Source organism: Westerdykella ornata (assembly GCF_010094085.1).
Source record: "Westerdykella ornata strain CBS 379.55 unplaced genomic scaffold EI97scaffold_6, whole genome shotgun sequence".
NCBI classification, from domain to species: Eukaryota; Fungi; Ascomycota; class Dothideomycetes; order Pleosporales; family Sporormiaceae; genus Westerdykella; species Westerdykella ornata.
Window position 1 is genome coordinate 154,108 of NW_022986856.1, and position 15,583 is coordinate 169,690.

Genomic DNA, 15,583 nt, shown 5'->3' on the forward strand with positions numbered 1-15,583 from the left:
AAGCTTGGACCATTTCTTGGCGCTAGACTTGAAGAAGCTAAAGCCGCCGACGCCCGCACCGCCCCGCACCGCCACCATTCAACGGACTCGGGTGTTATATGGTTGCAAGTCTGGCACCTCAATTGTCGCATATACGTAACCACCAGGGACATCTATAAAGCATTGAGCTCCCGTAATAACTCCCCATCGAACAGTGACTCCTCTACCGATATCCCCTCCATTCGTTCTCTCCTCACAAGACAACATCATGTCTCTCCCCGCCAGCCGTCTAACAGGGACTTGGACGCGCTTACTCACGTCAGATCGATTGAAACGATCAAGTCAGGTCGTATCCGCAATAGGGCAGAGTGTCTGTATCTTTGGCGGGGAACTACTCCCCCGACAGCCCATAGACAACAAGGTGGACGTTGTGACACTGTCCTCTGGTAGGTCTCTAGATTTAATGCTTCATCTACTAGCTTTCATATACTCATACCTCAGATGACCCTCTCCATGAGACGAAAGAGCATTCTTCAGCACCACCGCCGCGAGTGGGAAGCGCATCTGCCTGCCTCAGCGACCGTATGTACCTTTTCTCAGGGCGCGGAGGAACCGACATGGCACCGATAGATGAAGAAGGGGCTGTGTGGAATTACGACCCTGTCGAAGCTCAGTGGTATAAGATAGATCCTGCCGACAAATACATTCCGTATCCGCCCGCACGCAGCTATCACTGTGCGACGAGCGACGGTCAGACAACGTTATACATTCATGCTGGCTGCCCCGAGAAAGGACGCCTCTCGGACCTGTGGAAGTTCGACCTCTTCAGCAGGTCTTGGCTGCGACTTCCAGATGCTCCGGCGCCGCCCCGAGGAGGAGCCTCTTTGACGTACAGGTCTGGTAAGCTCTACCGCATGAACGGATTCGACGGCACCAGGGAGCAGGGAGGTAGCCTAGATATTTACGATTTGGATGAGTGTATATGGACATCTGAAAAGTTTGAGGCCGATGGTAAAAGCGGACCGGAACCGCGAAGCGTCTGCGCTTTGCTTTCTATCACGGTTCAAGGCAAAGACAAGCTGGTCACTCTCTTTGGGGAGCGGGATCCCAGCTCGCTTGGTCATGCGGGCGCCGGGAAGATGCTCGGCGATGTTTGGCTTTATGATATAGAGGAAAAGCGGTGGGAGCAGCTCGATACTTCCGGCAGCGAGGCAACGCCTGCGCCGCGCGGTTGGTTTGCAGCCGATGTGGTGAGGACGCAGAAGGGCGAAGAGGGCATCGTTGTCCATGGCGGTCTGAATGAGAACAACGAGCGTTTAGGGGACGTTTGGCTTCTCAACATTGCTTCAACATAGCATATATGGCGATCTCCACATAGTACGTACCACAAGCTATGCTTGCACCATACTTTGTTATAAAAACCAGCAACATTCACTGAAGCATATCTACACCCAGTTCTCGATTTCAGAGTGAGTTATTGAAGAACTATCAATTGCAGCAGTAATGCCCCGTCGTTTGGAACGACCAAGCCAAGCTTCTTCATTGAATGGTAAGTGCTCTACAACCTCATTTCATCGGCTGCTCATGCATATACTTGTTCATCAAATCCGTAAAGCTCCCATCCGGTTTCATCAGCCTCGCCGCCTCACTTACATACTGGTCCGGCATCTTCTTCATGCATCCAAAGAACGCATACTCAAAGATATAATCGGTCCCATCCATCCAATTGCATACCTTCTTGGTGAACTCGAACACCTGGTGAGAATCTCGGCTAATGCTGGCGATCTCTGACACGATGATGCGGAGTTTAGGAAAGCGTTTGTGCATAGCTTCGATATCGCGAATGGCGAGGTTGGGATCGGTGCCGTACCAGTGCATACCCAGGAAGTCTGGCGGACAGTCTTTGACGAGCTCCATCCATCGGTACAACCAGTTCTTGCCGCCGTCATCGGAGGCGCAGGAGGGAGAGACGAGTTTCTTGCCGCGCTTGTTGCGCAATTCCGGAATGACCTGATAAGTGTTAGCGATACTTCCAGAATCCATGCTGTCCCTGACGGCCATTTGTATACATACCTGCTTGCGCCAATAGTCGGCAGCTTTCTCAGGGCTAATACCGTTCCTCTCCGGCTCGTTGAAAAAGTGTATGATTGACTCGTGGGAATCCTTAATCCACTGCCACTCATTTCCGTTGAGCTCGCGCTCGAGATGGATCATGGGACGGAACGGGGCACGGCCTTTCAGCTCAGGAGGGACCCACGCATTCCAGTTGGAGACAGATGCAATGGGTCCGCCGAAGTGAACTTTGTCCATTTGGCCGGGACACTCCTTTGTATTGGTCCAGTCCCAGAGGAGGCATCGCTTCTTGACGACCATGATTACGGTAGTGTATATTGGCTGGAGATGATTGAAAGTAGATCAATAGGTTGATACTCAGGTGGAAAGGGCGTTGTAGGTGATGCGGTTCGTTGAAGAAGTTCAATCATGGTTGCAGATAGTCCTTTTATCTCCCTTCTTTCTATGCGCAGCATAGTCATCTGATCCGCTACGCCGCGTTCAAGAGGCTGAAGTTAGGCCAACCTTATCCTCAGAAGAGATGAACATCTTACACCGCCATCAGACCACACGCATGCGGCTTACTCGAACACAATCTCAGGCACGAGCGCTTCTACAGGTACTACAGACCGATCTATGTTCCGTGTCCTACGGGCCAACATGTGGCTAAGCTACGAGGCCTCCCGTCGTTCCAGTAAGACTGACGGCAGCTTTGAGGCTGAGAGGACCAGGTGAATTTTTTACATAGCAGTCTCGTGTTTTCAATATTGGATCATCTGTAATCTCGAATCCTTTCGGAATAGTTGCTCTCCGTGTCATAAGCGTCAGTATAAACGGTCGGGCGATTCGAGACTCGTAGCACGTGGAGGGAGAGTCGGAGAGACGCGTATCCTATTGGAATAATGAGATTATTTGTCAGCTGGAGCGAGGTCTTACACCGTGGGGCGTTCTCACAGCCACAGAGTGTATACAGTAAGCGCTGAGGCTTGTGCATCTATTGATTGGCTATTAACTCTATGGGTTTCTTACAGTTATTCTAGTCACATAAGCAGCGAATGAAAAGCGTGATCACTGACCCGAATCAATCTAGTAGTGGCAGACCAGAGTATCATCAGTGAGCGAGATTACCTTGACAGTACTGGGTCATTCTATTGAATGAGTAACAGTGTTGACCCTGCGCTAGCCGTTTTGCAACATTCTACCACTGGCAGGGTCGGTTACAAAGGTAAGGCCTCCCAGTCATTCCCCTTTTTGGCGAAGCCGTGCGGACGTAAGCTGATTTTCCACAGTATCAGCGCCTGAAGGGGCTGTAGAAGGCTTTTCAAACCAAATCTGTGGTTTTTCAAATCAAATCTGTGCGAGCAATACATGCTGTGGCGTATACGGTAGAGTTATCTTGAGGTGTAAGGCGGCAACCAGCTGAGCCTCCAACCCATCGGTGCCACACAAGATTTTGTATAAGTAGTCGAGATCGCCCAAGGTCGTCTGCATCAAACCACATCCCCTTCCAATCTTCTATCTGAAGCTCCATTAAGACTATATCCACTCTTCATATTTTTCTTGTCCTGTCATTCTTCGTCATCATGGCCGTACACACCATCATCGTTCGCAACATGTCCAACCATGACCAACGCTTCCAGGTCCACGGCTGGAACGGCAATAAGGACATCGTCGTCCATGGCCACTCGGAGCAGCGAATCCAAGCAGCGGACGGCACTTCCGGAGCCATCATTGCCGTGCATGACGGTGTCGTCGCCGAGCAAGCCGAGATCACCAAATGCGGCTACATGGGCAACGACTTTATCGACTTGAGCAACATCTGCGGCGCCGGCGGCAATATGATCGTCCAGCAGGTTGGCGATAATAAGACTCGCAAAGGCCACCCGACCTTCATGCAAGCGTTGAATGAAGCATGGCGCAAGGCGAGCCCGGACACGAAAAATAAGTTGAAGAATTGCGTGCATGTAAAAGATGGTCGCGTCGTTAGGATCGATGCTCCCAAGAACTTTCCGGAGCTTGAGAAGTTTGTCAGGACGTTCGCTGATGGGAGAACGTACATTGGAATCGGGGCTTGGAACGGTTTCGCCGGCAACCCCAATGATAATCACCAGGTAAGCAGCTCTCCGCCGCCTTTTCACTGGTCTTTTGCTAACAGTGTGCTTCAGAGCTCGGCCGCCCATGGCAGCAAGGATATTCTGGTCTGCTGGAATGATGGAGATGCCACTCCAAAGTAAGCCTCTGTAGCTTAGACATCTACAATACTTTCAGTCGTTAATACCTGCGTTCTAGTGATGTTTCCGCTCCATCTCCTGGATATAACGCTGTAAGGGCCGCTTCGGGGGCTAGGGCTGGGGTGGGAGCACCCGCAACCGCAAGCAAGGACCCAGGCCCGGGCATTGAACTCACGAACAAGTCCAACAAAGAAGCTGAGTACTTCTTCTATGACAACTACTGGAACGGCAATGGAACCGCCGGCGCAAACTTCGACAAACCACTGAAGTCCGTCAAACTCCGCCCCGGCCAGAAGCAATTTGTAAGCCTACCAGCAACCTTTAAGGGCAGGCTGCAGCGAGGAACACAACTTCCATGCACGTGGGTTGAGTTTCAGCTCGACGCTAGTGATGACCATCGCGCTCACGGTGACATAAGTCTCCAGCAGGGCTGTGATGGCGCGGCTACGATTGCTTCCACTGATGGAACCAACGTTATCAATGGGTTTACTCATGACGTTGTCTCCAAAGCTCCCGATGCCGCATGCAGGCGCAAACCTAATGGAGAGCGAGCGATTGACACTACGGTGGGCAACTGGAATGGTGGACCAAATAAGGCCGCGATCGATTATCTGAACAAAGTGGTCGGCCAGAGGAAAGCCTACATCTTGGGTGGAACTGGTGTTCCAGATGTTGCATCTAAAAACAAACGTCTGGCAGTTGTAATGTACTAGAATCAGCATTGCTTTTCTAAAGTCTTCATAGAATAGAATTCGTTCCATTCTAGTTTTTGATATAGTTTTCGTAGCAGGGAGCCATGCCTTGGGAAACCGTTTGACCTTAGCAAACAAAGCTTTGTGAACGCAGACTCATGACCATAAGTTTATGGTCATAAAGCCAAAAAGGCTAACTTTCCTAAGCCTACTGTACGTAGGTGAAAGCCATGATCAATTCTTCACTAGACCCTGATGGAACACAAACCACGTTGAACTCATTGCCACAATACCCAACGTACATGTGTCGACCCTCCGCCGACGTGTTTGATCTACAGTCCCCACGAGCACTTTGCGAGAAACTGCCTCAAAGTGGCGATCTGTGGAAGAATGTTCGCAAAGTACTGAGAAACAGCAATTTTCGCTGTGTAGATCCGTGGGATATCAGTACGGTGGACGACGGTCATCTATTTGGACCCGATCATAGAGATAAACCACACTATCTGCGATACGAGGCTTTTGAAGAGCCGATGTCAGGTCGAGAAGCGGCTCAACTGGTGCTAGCGGATATGCTGAAATATGGAAGCTCGAAACTCGAGTCGCACTTATTGCCCGCCACAAGCAGAACCAACGCCGAAGATTTAGCATCAGACCTGTTGCTAAACATTGGGGACCCTTCCTACATCGGTACTGGTCATGCACTCTGGAACGTCCCCGTACCAAGGCTAGCGGCACGATGGAGACTTCCACCCTTCATAAACGAGTTCAGAGACTACAATCAGCTTTTAGGAGAAGAGCCAATGACGGCAAACCTGTTCCCCTTTGGAGCTATAGCGGATCTGCATCATGATGTTGGTTTTGTACCCAGCACGTTGATTCAAGGAAAGAAACTTTGGCTGATCTACCCTCCCACGGAAGCCAACATTGATGCTTTAGTCAAAGCATATGCGAGTCGATCAAAGAAACAAACCCCTCGCATATTCCGCAATTTCAAGTCCTTCACAAACGGAATTGCCTTTATTCAGAATGAGGGGACGACGTTATGGGTCCCCCCATTTTGCCCACATGCGGTCTTCACCATCGAGTCGAGTATCCTGCTAGGAGGCGAGGTCTACGCCAAGTACAAATTCCCACAGCGTTTACGCTATGCGCGACTACTAGTTCCATGGGAAAGGGCTTTCGGTCGCACGAGGAATCATGACTCAGAAGTCCGCGAGCTGTTTTCGCATCTAGAAAAAGTTCTAGAAACCGGCGATATGGACTTGCAAGCCGCGGTGGTGAATGCCTGGGAAGCTATAAAAGTTACCGAAGTGGCCAAGTTACTGAGGGGCACTGATTTCGACATTCAAAATATCCAAGACCATTGGAGAGTCTTTACTTCATCCTGGACACACTGCCCTCTGTGTAACGCAATGTTATGTGACGAAGGACCAACTCGGGGAAGGGCTAAGAAGGTTAGCAGGTTTGTATGCCACTATGAGGCTTACCATGGACCGATAACGGTCTAGGATGGTCGCACTCAGGAATATGGGGTAGATATAGTGCGCCTATGACTGCGCCTATGGCTGCGCCATATGTTCTGTTGATATGGTACAGGAAGAGTTGACGACGTAACGATGCCTATCTTACTCCCAAGATCTTGTGGATCAACTAGGCATCCTACAAAATGCCCCTGAATAATGAATACACTGTGTGTACATCAAATCTTTATCGTGAACTCTTGAGTGTGGCATATGTAGAAATCCGGATAGTCGTATGGTTACGGATTCCAGCGGCTATCTATGTTACAAGCGGAAGGCTTACTCCATTCGTGGCAGGTTTATTAATTGACCCTGTAGACGGGGCCCCCAGACGTTGCACTGCCTTATTGATCTGCATCCGGTATACTATGAGTGTTGATTGTCATTGGCTCCCGCTGAGCGGCACATGTGCATCCTTCCGCATCATTGAGGGGTAGATAAGTAGCCGGGCACAGAACCAGCTTGCGGTGTTGATGGTGCAAGAAATTCAGCCGTGCAATCAGCTGTGCAATAAGTCGTCCGTAGTTATCTCGAGAGCTACGCTTGGTTTTCGAATTGCGGTCGCTGGATTCGAGAGCCACAAGTGCATACACAGTACATCCGAATGTGGGTGGGGAAGTGATCAAGAGACACTGTGGCAGAATCCACAAGTTGCAATCTGGATCTAGGCAAGCCAATATCTTTTAGAAGATCTACGCAAGGGTCTACTCGTACTACGCAAAGAATATGCCAGCTTATCCGGGATACGATCCCGTATCCTCATGCATATATCTAAGGTCGCGCAGACTGATGATAAGAGCTACAGCATCACATGGACTTGTCAACTCCGTCAGTCTGTTGCAGACCTGTTTTCACTCTTCCCTGGGGTTTTTGAGGTCGCTTTGCGCGCCGACGCATTCTTCGTGCCCCAATGGCTTCCGATAGCAAGGACAAGGAAGCACCTGTCGAGGTGCAAAAGGTGTTGACGCAGCAAGATAACACAGATGTGGTGAAAGAGGCGGTCGAACGTGAGCACGCCCTCACATTCAGCGAAGCACTGAAATGCTACCCGAAAGCGATTGGGTGGTCAATGTACTTCAGCTTGGGAGTCATAATGCTCTGTGAGTGCAACAGCAGGGGTATTATCCGAGCACCTTCCTAATTCGCTGTCAGCCTTCGATCCGCAACTTCTTGGAAACCTCTACGCCATGCCCGCTTTTCAGAGGGACTTTGGCTACCCCTTCGAAGACGGCTATACTATAAGCGCAACATGGCAAACGGCGCTGGGAATGGGCAATCCAATCGGGCAAGTAGTGGGCGCCTTAGCAGCAGGATATCCCATGGAATGGTATGGCAGAAAACGGACATTCAACGTCTGCGTCATCGCCGTTGCAGGCCTCGTTTTCTTCCAATTCTTTGCGCGATCGCTCAAGGTTCTTCTCGCGGGTGAGCTACTCGCTGGGCTCGTCCTCGGGTGTTTCGTTGTTATTGCACCCGCATACGCATCGGAGGTAACACCACTGTCGATGAGGAGTGTAGCAACCTCATATGTCAACCTATGCTTCGTCACAGGCCAACTGCTGGGCAACGGTGTCACTGCAGCGACAAAAGACATAGACAGTCACTGGGCCTATTCGATCCCATTTGCACTCCAATGGTTCTGGATTCTGATAATTATTCCGGGCATGTTTTTTGCCCCGGAGAGTCCGTGGTGGCTGGCGCGACAAGGCAGGTTGGAGGATGCAGAACGGTCACTGCGCCGCCTCTCGAGCAAACAAGTCAATGTCAAGGCAATTCTCGCTCAGATAATCGAGACTGACCAGTTGGAAACCCAAATGGAGGCAGGTAGCACATACATGGATGTATTCAGGAAAGTCAACTGGCGTCGAACGGAAGTGGCCATTGGGGTGTACACCACACAGGTGCTTTGCGGCATATATCTGATCAACTACGGCACCTACTTCTTCAGCCTAGCAGGTCTTAATACAGAGCAGGCTTACAACATGGGAATCGGCTTCATGGCCGTTGGTTGGGTCAGCGTTCTGCTCTCCTGGTACCTGATGCAAAGATTCGGGCGCCGGCCACTCTACAATACTGGATTGACCATTCTGACCATCATCATGTTTCTTGTGGGAATACTGGATGTCGTCCCTGCGAAAGGTGCGATGTGGGCGCAATCAGCATTGTAAGCATCCCCTGTCACAGTCTTCTCCAACTTCCCGATGCTAATGCTCGCAGGCTTCTGTTATGGAACTTCACTTTTGATTGGAGGTAAGCTATTCGATAGAAACTAGATCTCGTATTAACGGTTTCCAGCGTCGGGCCAGTAGCCTATGCCATCTTTTGCGAAGTGAGCGCCACGCGAGTCCGCTCCAAAACCATCGCAGTGGCGACAGCAGTGCAAGCGATTGTCGGAATCATCATGACTGTCGCGATCCCGTACATGATTGCTCCCGATCAAGCAAATCTCCGAGGAAAACTCGGCTTCTTTTTTGGAGGGCTTTCCTTACCATGTCTGATATGGTGTTATTATCGCGTTCCAGAGATGAAGGGACGAACGTATGAGGAGTTGGACATCATGTTTGAGCGCGACGTGCCAACCCGGGAATTCGCCACGTATCAGATATGAAGATCCGACAATACGAAACTGAGGTAACTGAAGAAGCCGGCTCCCAGTGCCTGGTTGCCTATCCGCTTTTCACACTGTTGAAGTGACGCATCGTCCACCCTAGTCTGCTTTCTTCTTCTGCTCTGTTATCCGCTTTTGCCACTCATCGACAAGACCGCGATAATCTTCAGGTCCATAACTTCCGAAGTACTCGGTTGTAAATCTCCCCTTTCGTTTTCCCTCAAAGCCCAGATCACGGAGAAGGACGTCAAAGTAGGGCAGGGAGTCGAAAACCAAGTCAGGGAATTTGTTTCCGTATCCCATTGCGTGCCGAAGTGCGCAATACTGGGTCTCGAGGTATGTGTCATACTTGATCTCGGAGGGTGATTTGGAGGTAGGGAGTGGGAGTGTCCCGTCAAAGTAGGCAGCGAGCCAGAGTGCTTGAATATAGGCGCATGGCGCAGTTCCAAGCGTCATCATTGCCCCAACAAAACCGATTGAGCGGTCCTGAATATCTGACGGGGGAACCATAAAACGGAAAAGGCGGTAAGGTTGCTCGTCACTCCCTTCGCCTAGGTCTCGGGTCGATTGGCGCTGCGCAGGGTCTGGATGATGTTTCTTACTCGAGTCTCTTTGTTTTAGGATAGGGTAACGGTTGTACAATTCCTCTTCTACCTGCTTAATCAGCGCCTTCTCTTTTGGATCCGCGGGTTTGCCTGCTGATGGAAGGCCCAGTGTTTCCTTAATGCTAGATGGTATGAATTCAATAGAAGGGTTTGTCTCCCAACCTGTGGCGCAGACCACTGCATTGACGTCCAGGGCTTCACCAGTCGTCAATCGCACTTCCGTGGACTTCTCGAAACCCTGCACTTCGCCAATGATGACTTTGATTTTCGCGTCTCTCACCAGGTCGAAGAAGTTCGTTGGGTAATTGAGAATGCTGCACGACCAGTCAGTTGCAATCAAATGTCCGTATACCGTCATATCACTCACCTTAATGCAGTTCCAACTTCGAAGGCGTCACGCCAAGGCCTCAGCTTCTTCGTTTCCGGATGTTCGTTGTATTTATTTAGACACACAACGTCTTCCCCCAGCACATTCCAAAATGCAGCCACAATCTTCCTCCCGAACCACGTTCGATGCAGAAATCGGCGTGCAATACCTTCGAACCCAGAATCAGAGGCCCATGGACATGGAGACATAAGCCCAACAAAACGTGTAAACACGAGCTTTTCAAGCCACAGTTTCAGAGGCGTCACGTAAGGAGGCGACATCCAGATGGGACCCTTTCCACTGGGTCGGATCAACATGGTCGCCGTAGAGTTAGGTTGTGTCGCACAGGCATATGCTATGTCCCATGCGGACTTTCCACCGCCTATGATCAGCGTGGAGGTGGACGGCTTGACAATGTCGTTAAAGTGAGTTGCAAAGCTGTCCGAGTGAATAACAAGAGGTTCAAAAGATCCTGCCGTTGGAAACGTGGGCATCGACGGGCGATTTGACAACCCTGTGGAGAGTATGAGTTTGGGCGTATGTATCTTGTATAGTCGCTCTCCGCTTCCAGAAATCGACTTGCAGTGCAGAATCCAATCTCGCCCACTCTTTTCAGCTGTCTGCACTTTAGTGTTCAGGCGAACGGAGGATGTCAGATCGCTCTCTTTAACTAGAGCCTCGAGATACTGGTGCACTTTGTCGGCCGGAATGTGCTCCCCCTTCTTGACGCCGAATCTTTCCTCGTCCATTGGAAAATCTGGGATTTCATAGGTGCCCCATAGGTTATTGGTTCGTAGCCCGGGGAAGATTCGATGTGGAGCCCATGGGCCACCAATTGCTTGAGAAGCTTCCAACAAAACCAACCTGGCCCCTGGATGGAGTCTGTGGTAAACAGCAGCCGCTGTTATGCCATAAATGCCTGCGCCGGTTCAATGAGCTTCTATCACCAATCCAAACTTTACCATGCGGTAGACCCGATGCAAGAAGGAATGTCCAGGAATCACATAGATTTAAACTACTTCCAGTCACCGCGCGGCTTCTTTGACAACCTGAGAGCAAGTGAAAGCGCGATACTCACCCGCGCCTACCACCACAATATCACATTGTTCGTCTTCCATTGCTTCGTAATAGCCTTGTGGTTATGGGGGGGTCAGTCGAACTTGAGTAATGTGCATTCGAAAACTGGCATGAATATGCTGGGACCCAAGAGCCAGGTTTCACAGGACGGTATTAATATAAGACTTTTTTTTTCTCCTTGCAGGGTGTTCATAGGACTAGTAGATATTGGGGAAAGAGAATGGTCCCAACCCGCATTGAGTTTAGCGTTTGGCTTCAGATAAAACGAATATTGCCGATGTAACTTGACACGGTTATGTGTCATGATCAGCAACCATACTCCGTACTTATCCATACTTATCGCAACAAATGCAGTAGAACGGTCCGCCTATTTCATAATATCGGCATTGAGCGGCCTAAGAACATCCCATGCCTTGCATGTTTTCACAGCAACAGCCCCAACAACTTTCATTCCGTTCAAGAAATCCTCCAAGGACCCTAAGCGGGACCTAGACCTGCTGCGACTCTTCGAGCAAGTTACAACGTAATTTTTGACCAATTTTAGAGCTATAGGGGAGACTAGACAATGTCCTTTTTACCCGTGGCTTGTTAGGATGTAAAGTTGCTTCTGTGGGTTATAACCGCGTTAGCAAACATGAAATGTAGGGCATTGTGAGTCCTGGCCTTGCAAGAAGCTTTATGAAAGCAATTCGCCCTACAGGTCTTCAGTGACGAGCAATAGAGGGTACATTCCAATCTCCGGGAGGCATAAAGACTAAGTTGGCTGAAGCAGTGAAGTAGTTCTGGTTATCGCTGCCGTCAACGTGCTGTTGTGCGGATTTACCGCGCAAGATTAGAAGTAGATGAGCAGAAAGTCTCTACAAGAAGGCTCCCATCTTTCCGCGATGTCAGTGATCGCCTTTCCGGAACCAACGGCTTGCTTTCCTAGATTCCGTTGATATAATGTCAGAAGCTGCAGCGTTAACCATTCCTGTGAAAGAGTCTGAATGGTTTCTGGGAATGAGACTTGAAAAAAAGAGCTTGCGCTGAACTCTAGTCGACTTATCTAGAGGCGTCTGTGTACTGGCAACCTGTTGCGGAGAAGACTTGTTAGGCGTTCTCGGGAAAGTGCGATATTGCATGGTCGTATCTGCTTTGCACATCCATGGCTTTTCTCTTGGGTCTGAGGTTGAGGCGACTTTGGTCAACACACAGCGCTAAGCAGTAGCTCAACTGACAAAAACGATTCCAATAAGGGAAACCTGTTGTCGCTCCCAAAGGATATCTGACCACTAAACACGGTCTAGCCCATTGGAAAGTGAGTTTGAACCCGCGATGTCTCCCTGGGGCAGCATTGAACCATATGCGCACTATTTCAGGGTATACAACGAACTATGGCATATTATTGGCGAGAGGTGCTCTCTGTCAACACATACATAAAATTCCAGCCTCATTATGGCACACATGATCGGCGTTCAAAACCTCTCACAACATTTGAGCTTCGGGCGGCATGTGAGTCTGCCGAGAACCTTACAGAACAAAGTTGCGGGACGTCTTTTTCCAGGCAGTCCAATGATTGAGCATCGGAGGTCCGATTCTCCACAGCACCAGAAGAAAGCCAGAACACGGAAGTCTGGCGCGAAGATCTCATTGCGGAGATCCGGGGCCCACGCATGCGGGGGTCGAGGCGGGTACGACCCGCTTTGGAGACCTCAGCTAAAGTTTGACTTAGCCGAGAACATCGATTTAAGGTTGGTCAAGCCACGCCGGCAGGGTCTCCGAACCCGAATTGATTTTCGTCGAGACCATGAGGTTTTTGACTTCCCACAGGGCAAGAATTCCAAATGAAGTTGGGGTGAGTCGCTAATTGAATGAATGAATATGTTTTTTAAGGCGGTACGAAGTACCACAGCCCTTTATATCTATCCCCAATTCGACCTCTCAATAGGAACGCTCGCCATTCCGCAATCGCCAAACATCAAGGCGAGTCAAGACAACGCACTGCCTGGTCAAGCGTGCCCGGTTGCCGTCACTTCCCCTTCCCCGCGGGCTTTAATTGTGAGCTGAACCATTCATCCGGAAAGGTGTGTTCGAATAATGCGCGCCACCACTCCTGGGAACAGGCATCACCCCTTTCCATTGGCCTAGTTTCCGTCGCCAAAACCTCAACTCCACATGGGGAATCCACAGTGGCACGCGAGAGATGCACAAACTTTCGGCGCATTGCGAACCGCGCATTTCGGTCGGAGTATCCGTAACGCCTCGAACTCTATTCCTCCTCCGAGAAACCACAAACCTTTGCGTGATGGAAGTCGCCGTCTCAGCTGCGCTGGTATCTCGTCGTTATAACACTGGCCTGGAGCCGGTTGACGGAAGTTTCAGTTCTTCCAGCTGAGACTTTCTCAACGCATCTTCTCAATTCGTTTCTTTGTTTGGTTCTGTTGCAGGGACAGTCATCTTGGTAGCTAAGATCAAGCGACCAACCCAGCGGAAGCATGTCGCAATCGACTCCCGTCTCTGTGGAGCCAAACTCGAACAATTCCAATCTTTACGTCATCCCTGTCACTATCTTGCTTGTCATTGCACTTATTCTTTGCATTGTGCGATTCTATACGCGTCTTACGAGGACGAAGAGACTGTACCTAGATGACTGGTTCATCGTGGTTGCAGAGGTACGATCTAAGTGTTAGAGGACTCAACAAAACCACGTCGCTGACAGGCAATAAGCCACTCTCCCTTATCAATGCCTGTCTTGCATATGCCGCGATATCACACGGATGGGGACGACCTTTCATGACGCTCTCGGAAGCGGACTATAAAACAACCATGAAACTGCAATTCGCTCTCCAGACAACCTGGATCTTCACACTCTGCTTTGTTAGACTTTCGGTCGCCTGCTCGCTCCTCCGTTTCGGGACGGACCTCTGGTGGAGATACACGTTATACATCCTCATGGGATTACAGGTGGCAATCTCCTCTTCATGGGTTGTGATCCAGTTCGGTCAATGCAAGCCAATTTCCTCGAATTGGGAGCACGTGAAAGACGTTAAATGCTGGAATCTTCAAGCCATCATCAATTACGGCTGGACTATTGCGGGTATGTTGACACCCGCTCCACTTTTTGGGATTGTCCTAAACTAAACAGGAGTCTACGTCATCATGGACCTCATTCTCTCCCTTATGCCCATCAAACTCATCCGCACACTCAACCGGCCCCGAAACGAGAAAGTCCTCATCAGCCTCCTCATGGCGCTAGGTCTCCTCGCCACAGCCGTCGCCGCCGCGAAGATGACCACGTTCAAGAACTTCGGGACGGGAGACCCGATGCAGGCCACCATCCCACCCTCCATGTACGCAAAGCTCGAAGAAGTCGTCGGCATCATTGCCTCCTCTCTACCATGTCTCAAGGCACCCGTTCAGAATCTTCTGAAGAAGCTAGGAGTTCTTCAGACGCGCCAGTTGAGCCGTCCCAGTTTCGTCAACACGGCGATCACATTTGATGAACCGTCACGTCAAGGAGAACAGAGGAGCGACAGGGACGGATCTTTCCCTTCGTTGAAAGATAGCGTCCACATGGACTACGTCAGCGTGAAGCCGAGCAGCTCAGGCTCGAATACCCGCGATAGATCGCACGAGAGGAAAGAGAAAAGGGAAGTTGTATAAGCGTTTATGTTCATGTTATTGCCTGCGTTCCGAGCGAACTGGTTGGATAGGCGCAGCTTGGGTTCCTTCGTTCTGGCATCATGAGGGTTCATTCTGGGTTTGATATGATTCCATATTGTAAAATATCTTCTGCAGGGCCGTGGAAACGAGCTGCCGTTTCTTTCTCCAAGGCATTCTAGCCATGGTATTCCCTTGCTTCATGTCCAGTGGACATCGCTTCACATGGCAATACAACTACCCGCATTTTGCGGATATGAGAAATGCGGTCATTGGCCTTGTAATGTGGTGCGGTGCATTCATGCTGCTGTACGGAGCAGAGCACGAAACTAAATAGTCATCAAGGTTCTTCTGACTCGTTCCTTGCAGGTGATAGGGGCTGCATTGAGCACAGCTCAAAGCCCGTCCTCATTTGCGCCAGCTGAACGCCGCTCAAAGCCGCTGTAACGGTGAACGCAACCTCTTCAGTAACAGGAGAGCTAATCACCAACAGTGCGCCAGCGTCTCTGTGCAGTAGAATTGTGTTGCGTGTTGTCACATCCGTGCAGGTAACTGTTGGAGCGAGCTTCGAATGTTCAGAGCGGAGACCCCCGCAGCAGCCCTCTAACATAATGCTCTCTGTTACAGAATTCTGGAGCCTAAATATACTTTTCAGGCAGCAGGAACCGTGGTCGTCTGTATATAGGATCTATTATCTATGAGAAATGGTTGAGAATGCTAGTCATGGGAATTACATAGGTATGCAGTATATACAAGTACTCCTGTCTTCGTTTTTCAAGTCTATTACATATGCACCCACACCCCCCCCCCCCC

The 15,583-nt window shown here is 50.2% G+C and overlaps 7 protein-coding genes across 7 annotated transcripts; 5 read left to right on the forward strand and 2 right to left on the reverse strand.

The window, feature by feature from the left end:
- Positions 1 to 97: 97 nt before the first annotated feature.
- Positions 98 to 1,420, forward strand: EI97DRAFT_493021 (galactose oxidase). The gene is made up of 2 exons (XM_033802347.1): positions 98 to 425; positions 481 to 1,420. The coding sequence occupies exons 1-2, from the start codon at positions 248 to 250 to the stop codon at positions 1,332 to 1,334; spliced, it is 1,032 nt and encodes a 343-aa protein (XP_033655299.1). The 5' UTR covers positions 98 to 247; the 3' UTR covers positions 1,335 to 1,420.
- Positions 1,421 to 1,545: 125 nt separating this feature from the next.
- Positions 1,546 to 2,438, reverse strand: EI97DRAFT_465891 (uncharacterized protein; the record flags this gene model as incomplete). The annotated part of the gene is made up of 2 exons (XM_033801502.1): positions 2,053 to 2,438; positions 1,546 to 1,989 (listed from the first exon to the last, which is right to left on the reverse strand). The coding sequence occupies exons 1-2, from the start codon at positions 2,350 to 2,352 to the stop codon at positions 1,546 to 1,548; spliced, it is 744 nt and encodes a 247-aa protein (XP_033655300.1). The 5' UTR covers positions 2,353 to 2,438.
- A 687-nt stretch (positions 2,439 to 3,125) lies between these two features.
- EI97DRAFT_272530 (uncharacterized protein) lies at positions 3,126 to 3,529 on the forward strand. Its single transcript, XM_033794295.1, has 2 exons — positions 3,126 to 3,256; positions 3,321 to 3,529. Exons 1-2 carry the CDS (start codon positions 3,187 to 3,189, stop codon positions 3,452 to 3,454), a joined length of 204 nt encoding a protein of 67 aa, XP_033655301.1. The 5' UTR covers positions 3,126 to 3,186; the 3' UTR covers positions 3,455 to 3,529.
- Positions 3,530 to 3,532: 3 nt separating this feature from the next.
- EI97DRAFT_500015 (uncharacterized protein) lies at positions 3,533 to 6,677 on the forward strand. The gene is made up of 4 exons (XM_033802638.1): positions 3,533 to 4,142; positions 4,197 to 4,261; positions 4,321 to 4,963; positions 5,176 to 6,677. The coding sequence occupies exons 1-4, from the start codon at positions 3,615 to 3,617 to the stop codon at positions 6,460 to 6,462; spliced, it is 2,523 nt and encodes an 840-aa protein (XP_033655302.1). The 5' UTR covers positions 3,533 to 3,614; the 3' UTR covers positions 6,463 to 6,677.
- A 586-nt stretch (positions 6,678 to 7,263) lies between these two features.
- EI97DRAFT_272547 (sugar transporter) lies at positions 7,264 to 9,132 on the forward strand. The gene is made up of 4 exons (XM_033794296.1): positions 7,264 to 7,574; positions 7,627 to 8,638; positions 8,692 to 8,724; positions 8,770 to 9,132. Exons 1-4 carry the CDS (start codon positions 7,385 to 7,387, stop codon positions 9,080 to 9,082), a joined length of 1,548 nt encoding a protein of 515 aa, XP_033655303.1. The 5' UTR covers positions 7,264 to 7,384; the 3' UTR covers positions 9,083 to 9,132.
- EI97DRAFT_272558 (flavin-binding monooxygenase-like protein-like protein) lies at positions 9,132 to 11,269 on the reverse strand. Its single transcript, XM_033794297.1, has 3 exons — positions 11,133 to 11,269; positions 10,055 to 10,973; positions 9,132 to 10,001 (listed from the first exon to the last, which is right to left on the reverse strand). The coding sequence occupies exons 1-3, from the start codon at positions 11,170 to 11,172 to the stop codon at positions 9,182 to 9,184; spliced, it is 1,779 nt and encodes a 592-aa protein (XP_033655304.1). The 5' UTR covers positions 11,173 to 11,269; the 3' UTR covers positions 9,132 to 9,181.
- A 2,336-nt stretch (positions 11,270 to 13,605) lies between these two features.
- On the forward strand, positions 13,606 to 14,773 carry EI97DRAFT_449213 (uncharacterized protein; the record flags this gene model as incomplete). The annotated part of the gene is made up of 3 exons (XM_033800205.1): positions 13,606 to 13,782; positions 13,838 to 14,207; positions 14,256 to 14,773. 3 exons carry the CDS (start codon positions 13,606 to 13,608, stop codon positions 14,771 to 14,773), a joined length of 1,065 nt encoding a protein of 354 aa, XP_033655305.1.
- Positions 14,774 to 15,583: the final 810 nt, after the last annotated feature.

Coding starts and splice junctions, on each gene's coding strand:
- EI97DRAFT_493021 (XM_033802347.1), top strand. CDS start 248: ATGTCTCTCCCCGCCAGCCGTCTAACAGGGACTTGGACGCGCTTACTC. Junction 426..480: donor CGTTGTGACACTGTCCTCTG/GTAGGTCTCTAG, acceptor CTCATACCTCAG/ATGACCCTCTCCATGAGACG.
- EI97DRAFT_272530 (XM_033794295.1), top strand. CDS start 3,187: ATGAGTAACAGTGTTGACCCTGCGCTAGCCGTTTTGCAACATTCTACC. Junction 3,257..3,320: donor TGGCAGGGTCGGTTACAAAG/GTAAGGCCTCCC, acceptor GATTTTCCACAG/TATCAGCGCCTGAAGGGGCT.
- EI97DRAFT_500015 (XM_033802638.1), top strand. CDS start 3,615: ATGGCCGTACACACCATCATCGTTCGCAACATGTCCAACCATGACCAA. Junction 4,143..4,196: donor ACCCCAATGATAATCACCAG/GTAAGCAGCTCT, acceptor AGTGTGCTTCAG/AGCTCGGCCGCCCATGGCAG. Junction 4,262..4,320: donor GATGGAGATGCCACTCCAAA/GTAAGCCTCTGT, acceptor CCTGCGTTCTAG/TGATGTTTCCGCTCCATCTC.
- EI97DRAFT_272547 (XM_033794296.1), top strand. CDS start 7,385: ATGGCTTCCGATAGCAAGGACAAGGAAGCACCTGTCGAGGTGCAAAAG. Junction 7,575..7,626: donor CTTGGGAGTCATAATGCTCT/GTGAGTGCAACA, acceptor ATTCGCTGTCAG/CCTTCGATCCGCAACTTCTT. Junction 8,725..8,769: donor AACTTCACTTTTGATTGGAG/GTAAGCTATTCG, acceptor AACGGTTTCCAG/CGTCGGGCCAGTAGCCTATG.
- EI97DRAFT_272558 (XM_033794297.1), bottom strand. CDS start 11,172: ATGGAAGACGAACAATGTGATATTGTGGTGGTAGGCGCGG. Junction 10,974..11,132: donor TATTGTGGTGGTAGGCGCGG/GTGAGTATCGCG, acceptor GAACCGGCGCAG/GCATTTATGGCATAACAGCG. Junction 10,002..10,054: donor GAAGTTGGAACTGCATTAAG/GTGAGTGATATG, acceptor CTGGTCGTGCAG/CATTCTCAATTACCCAACGA.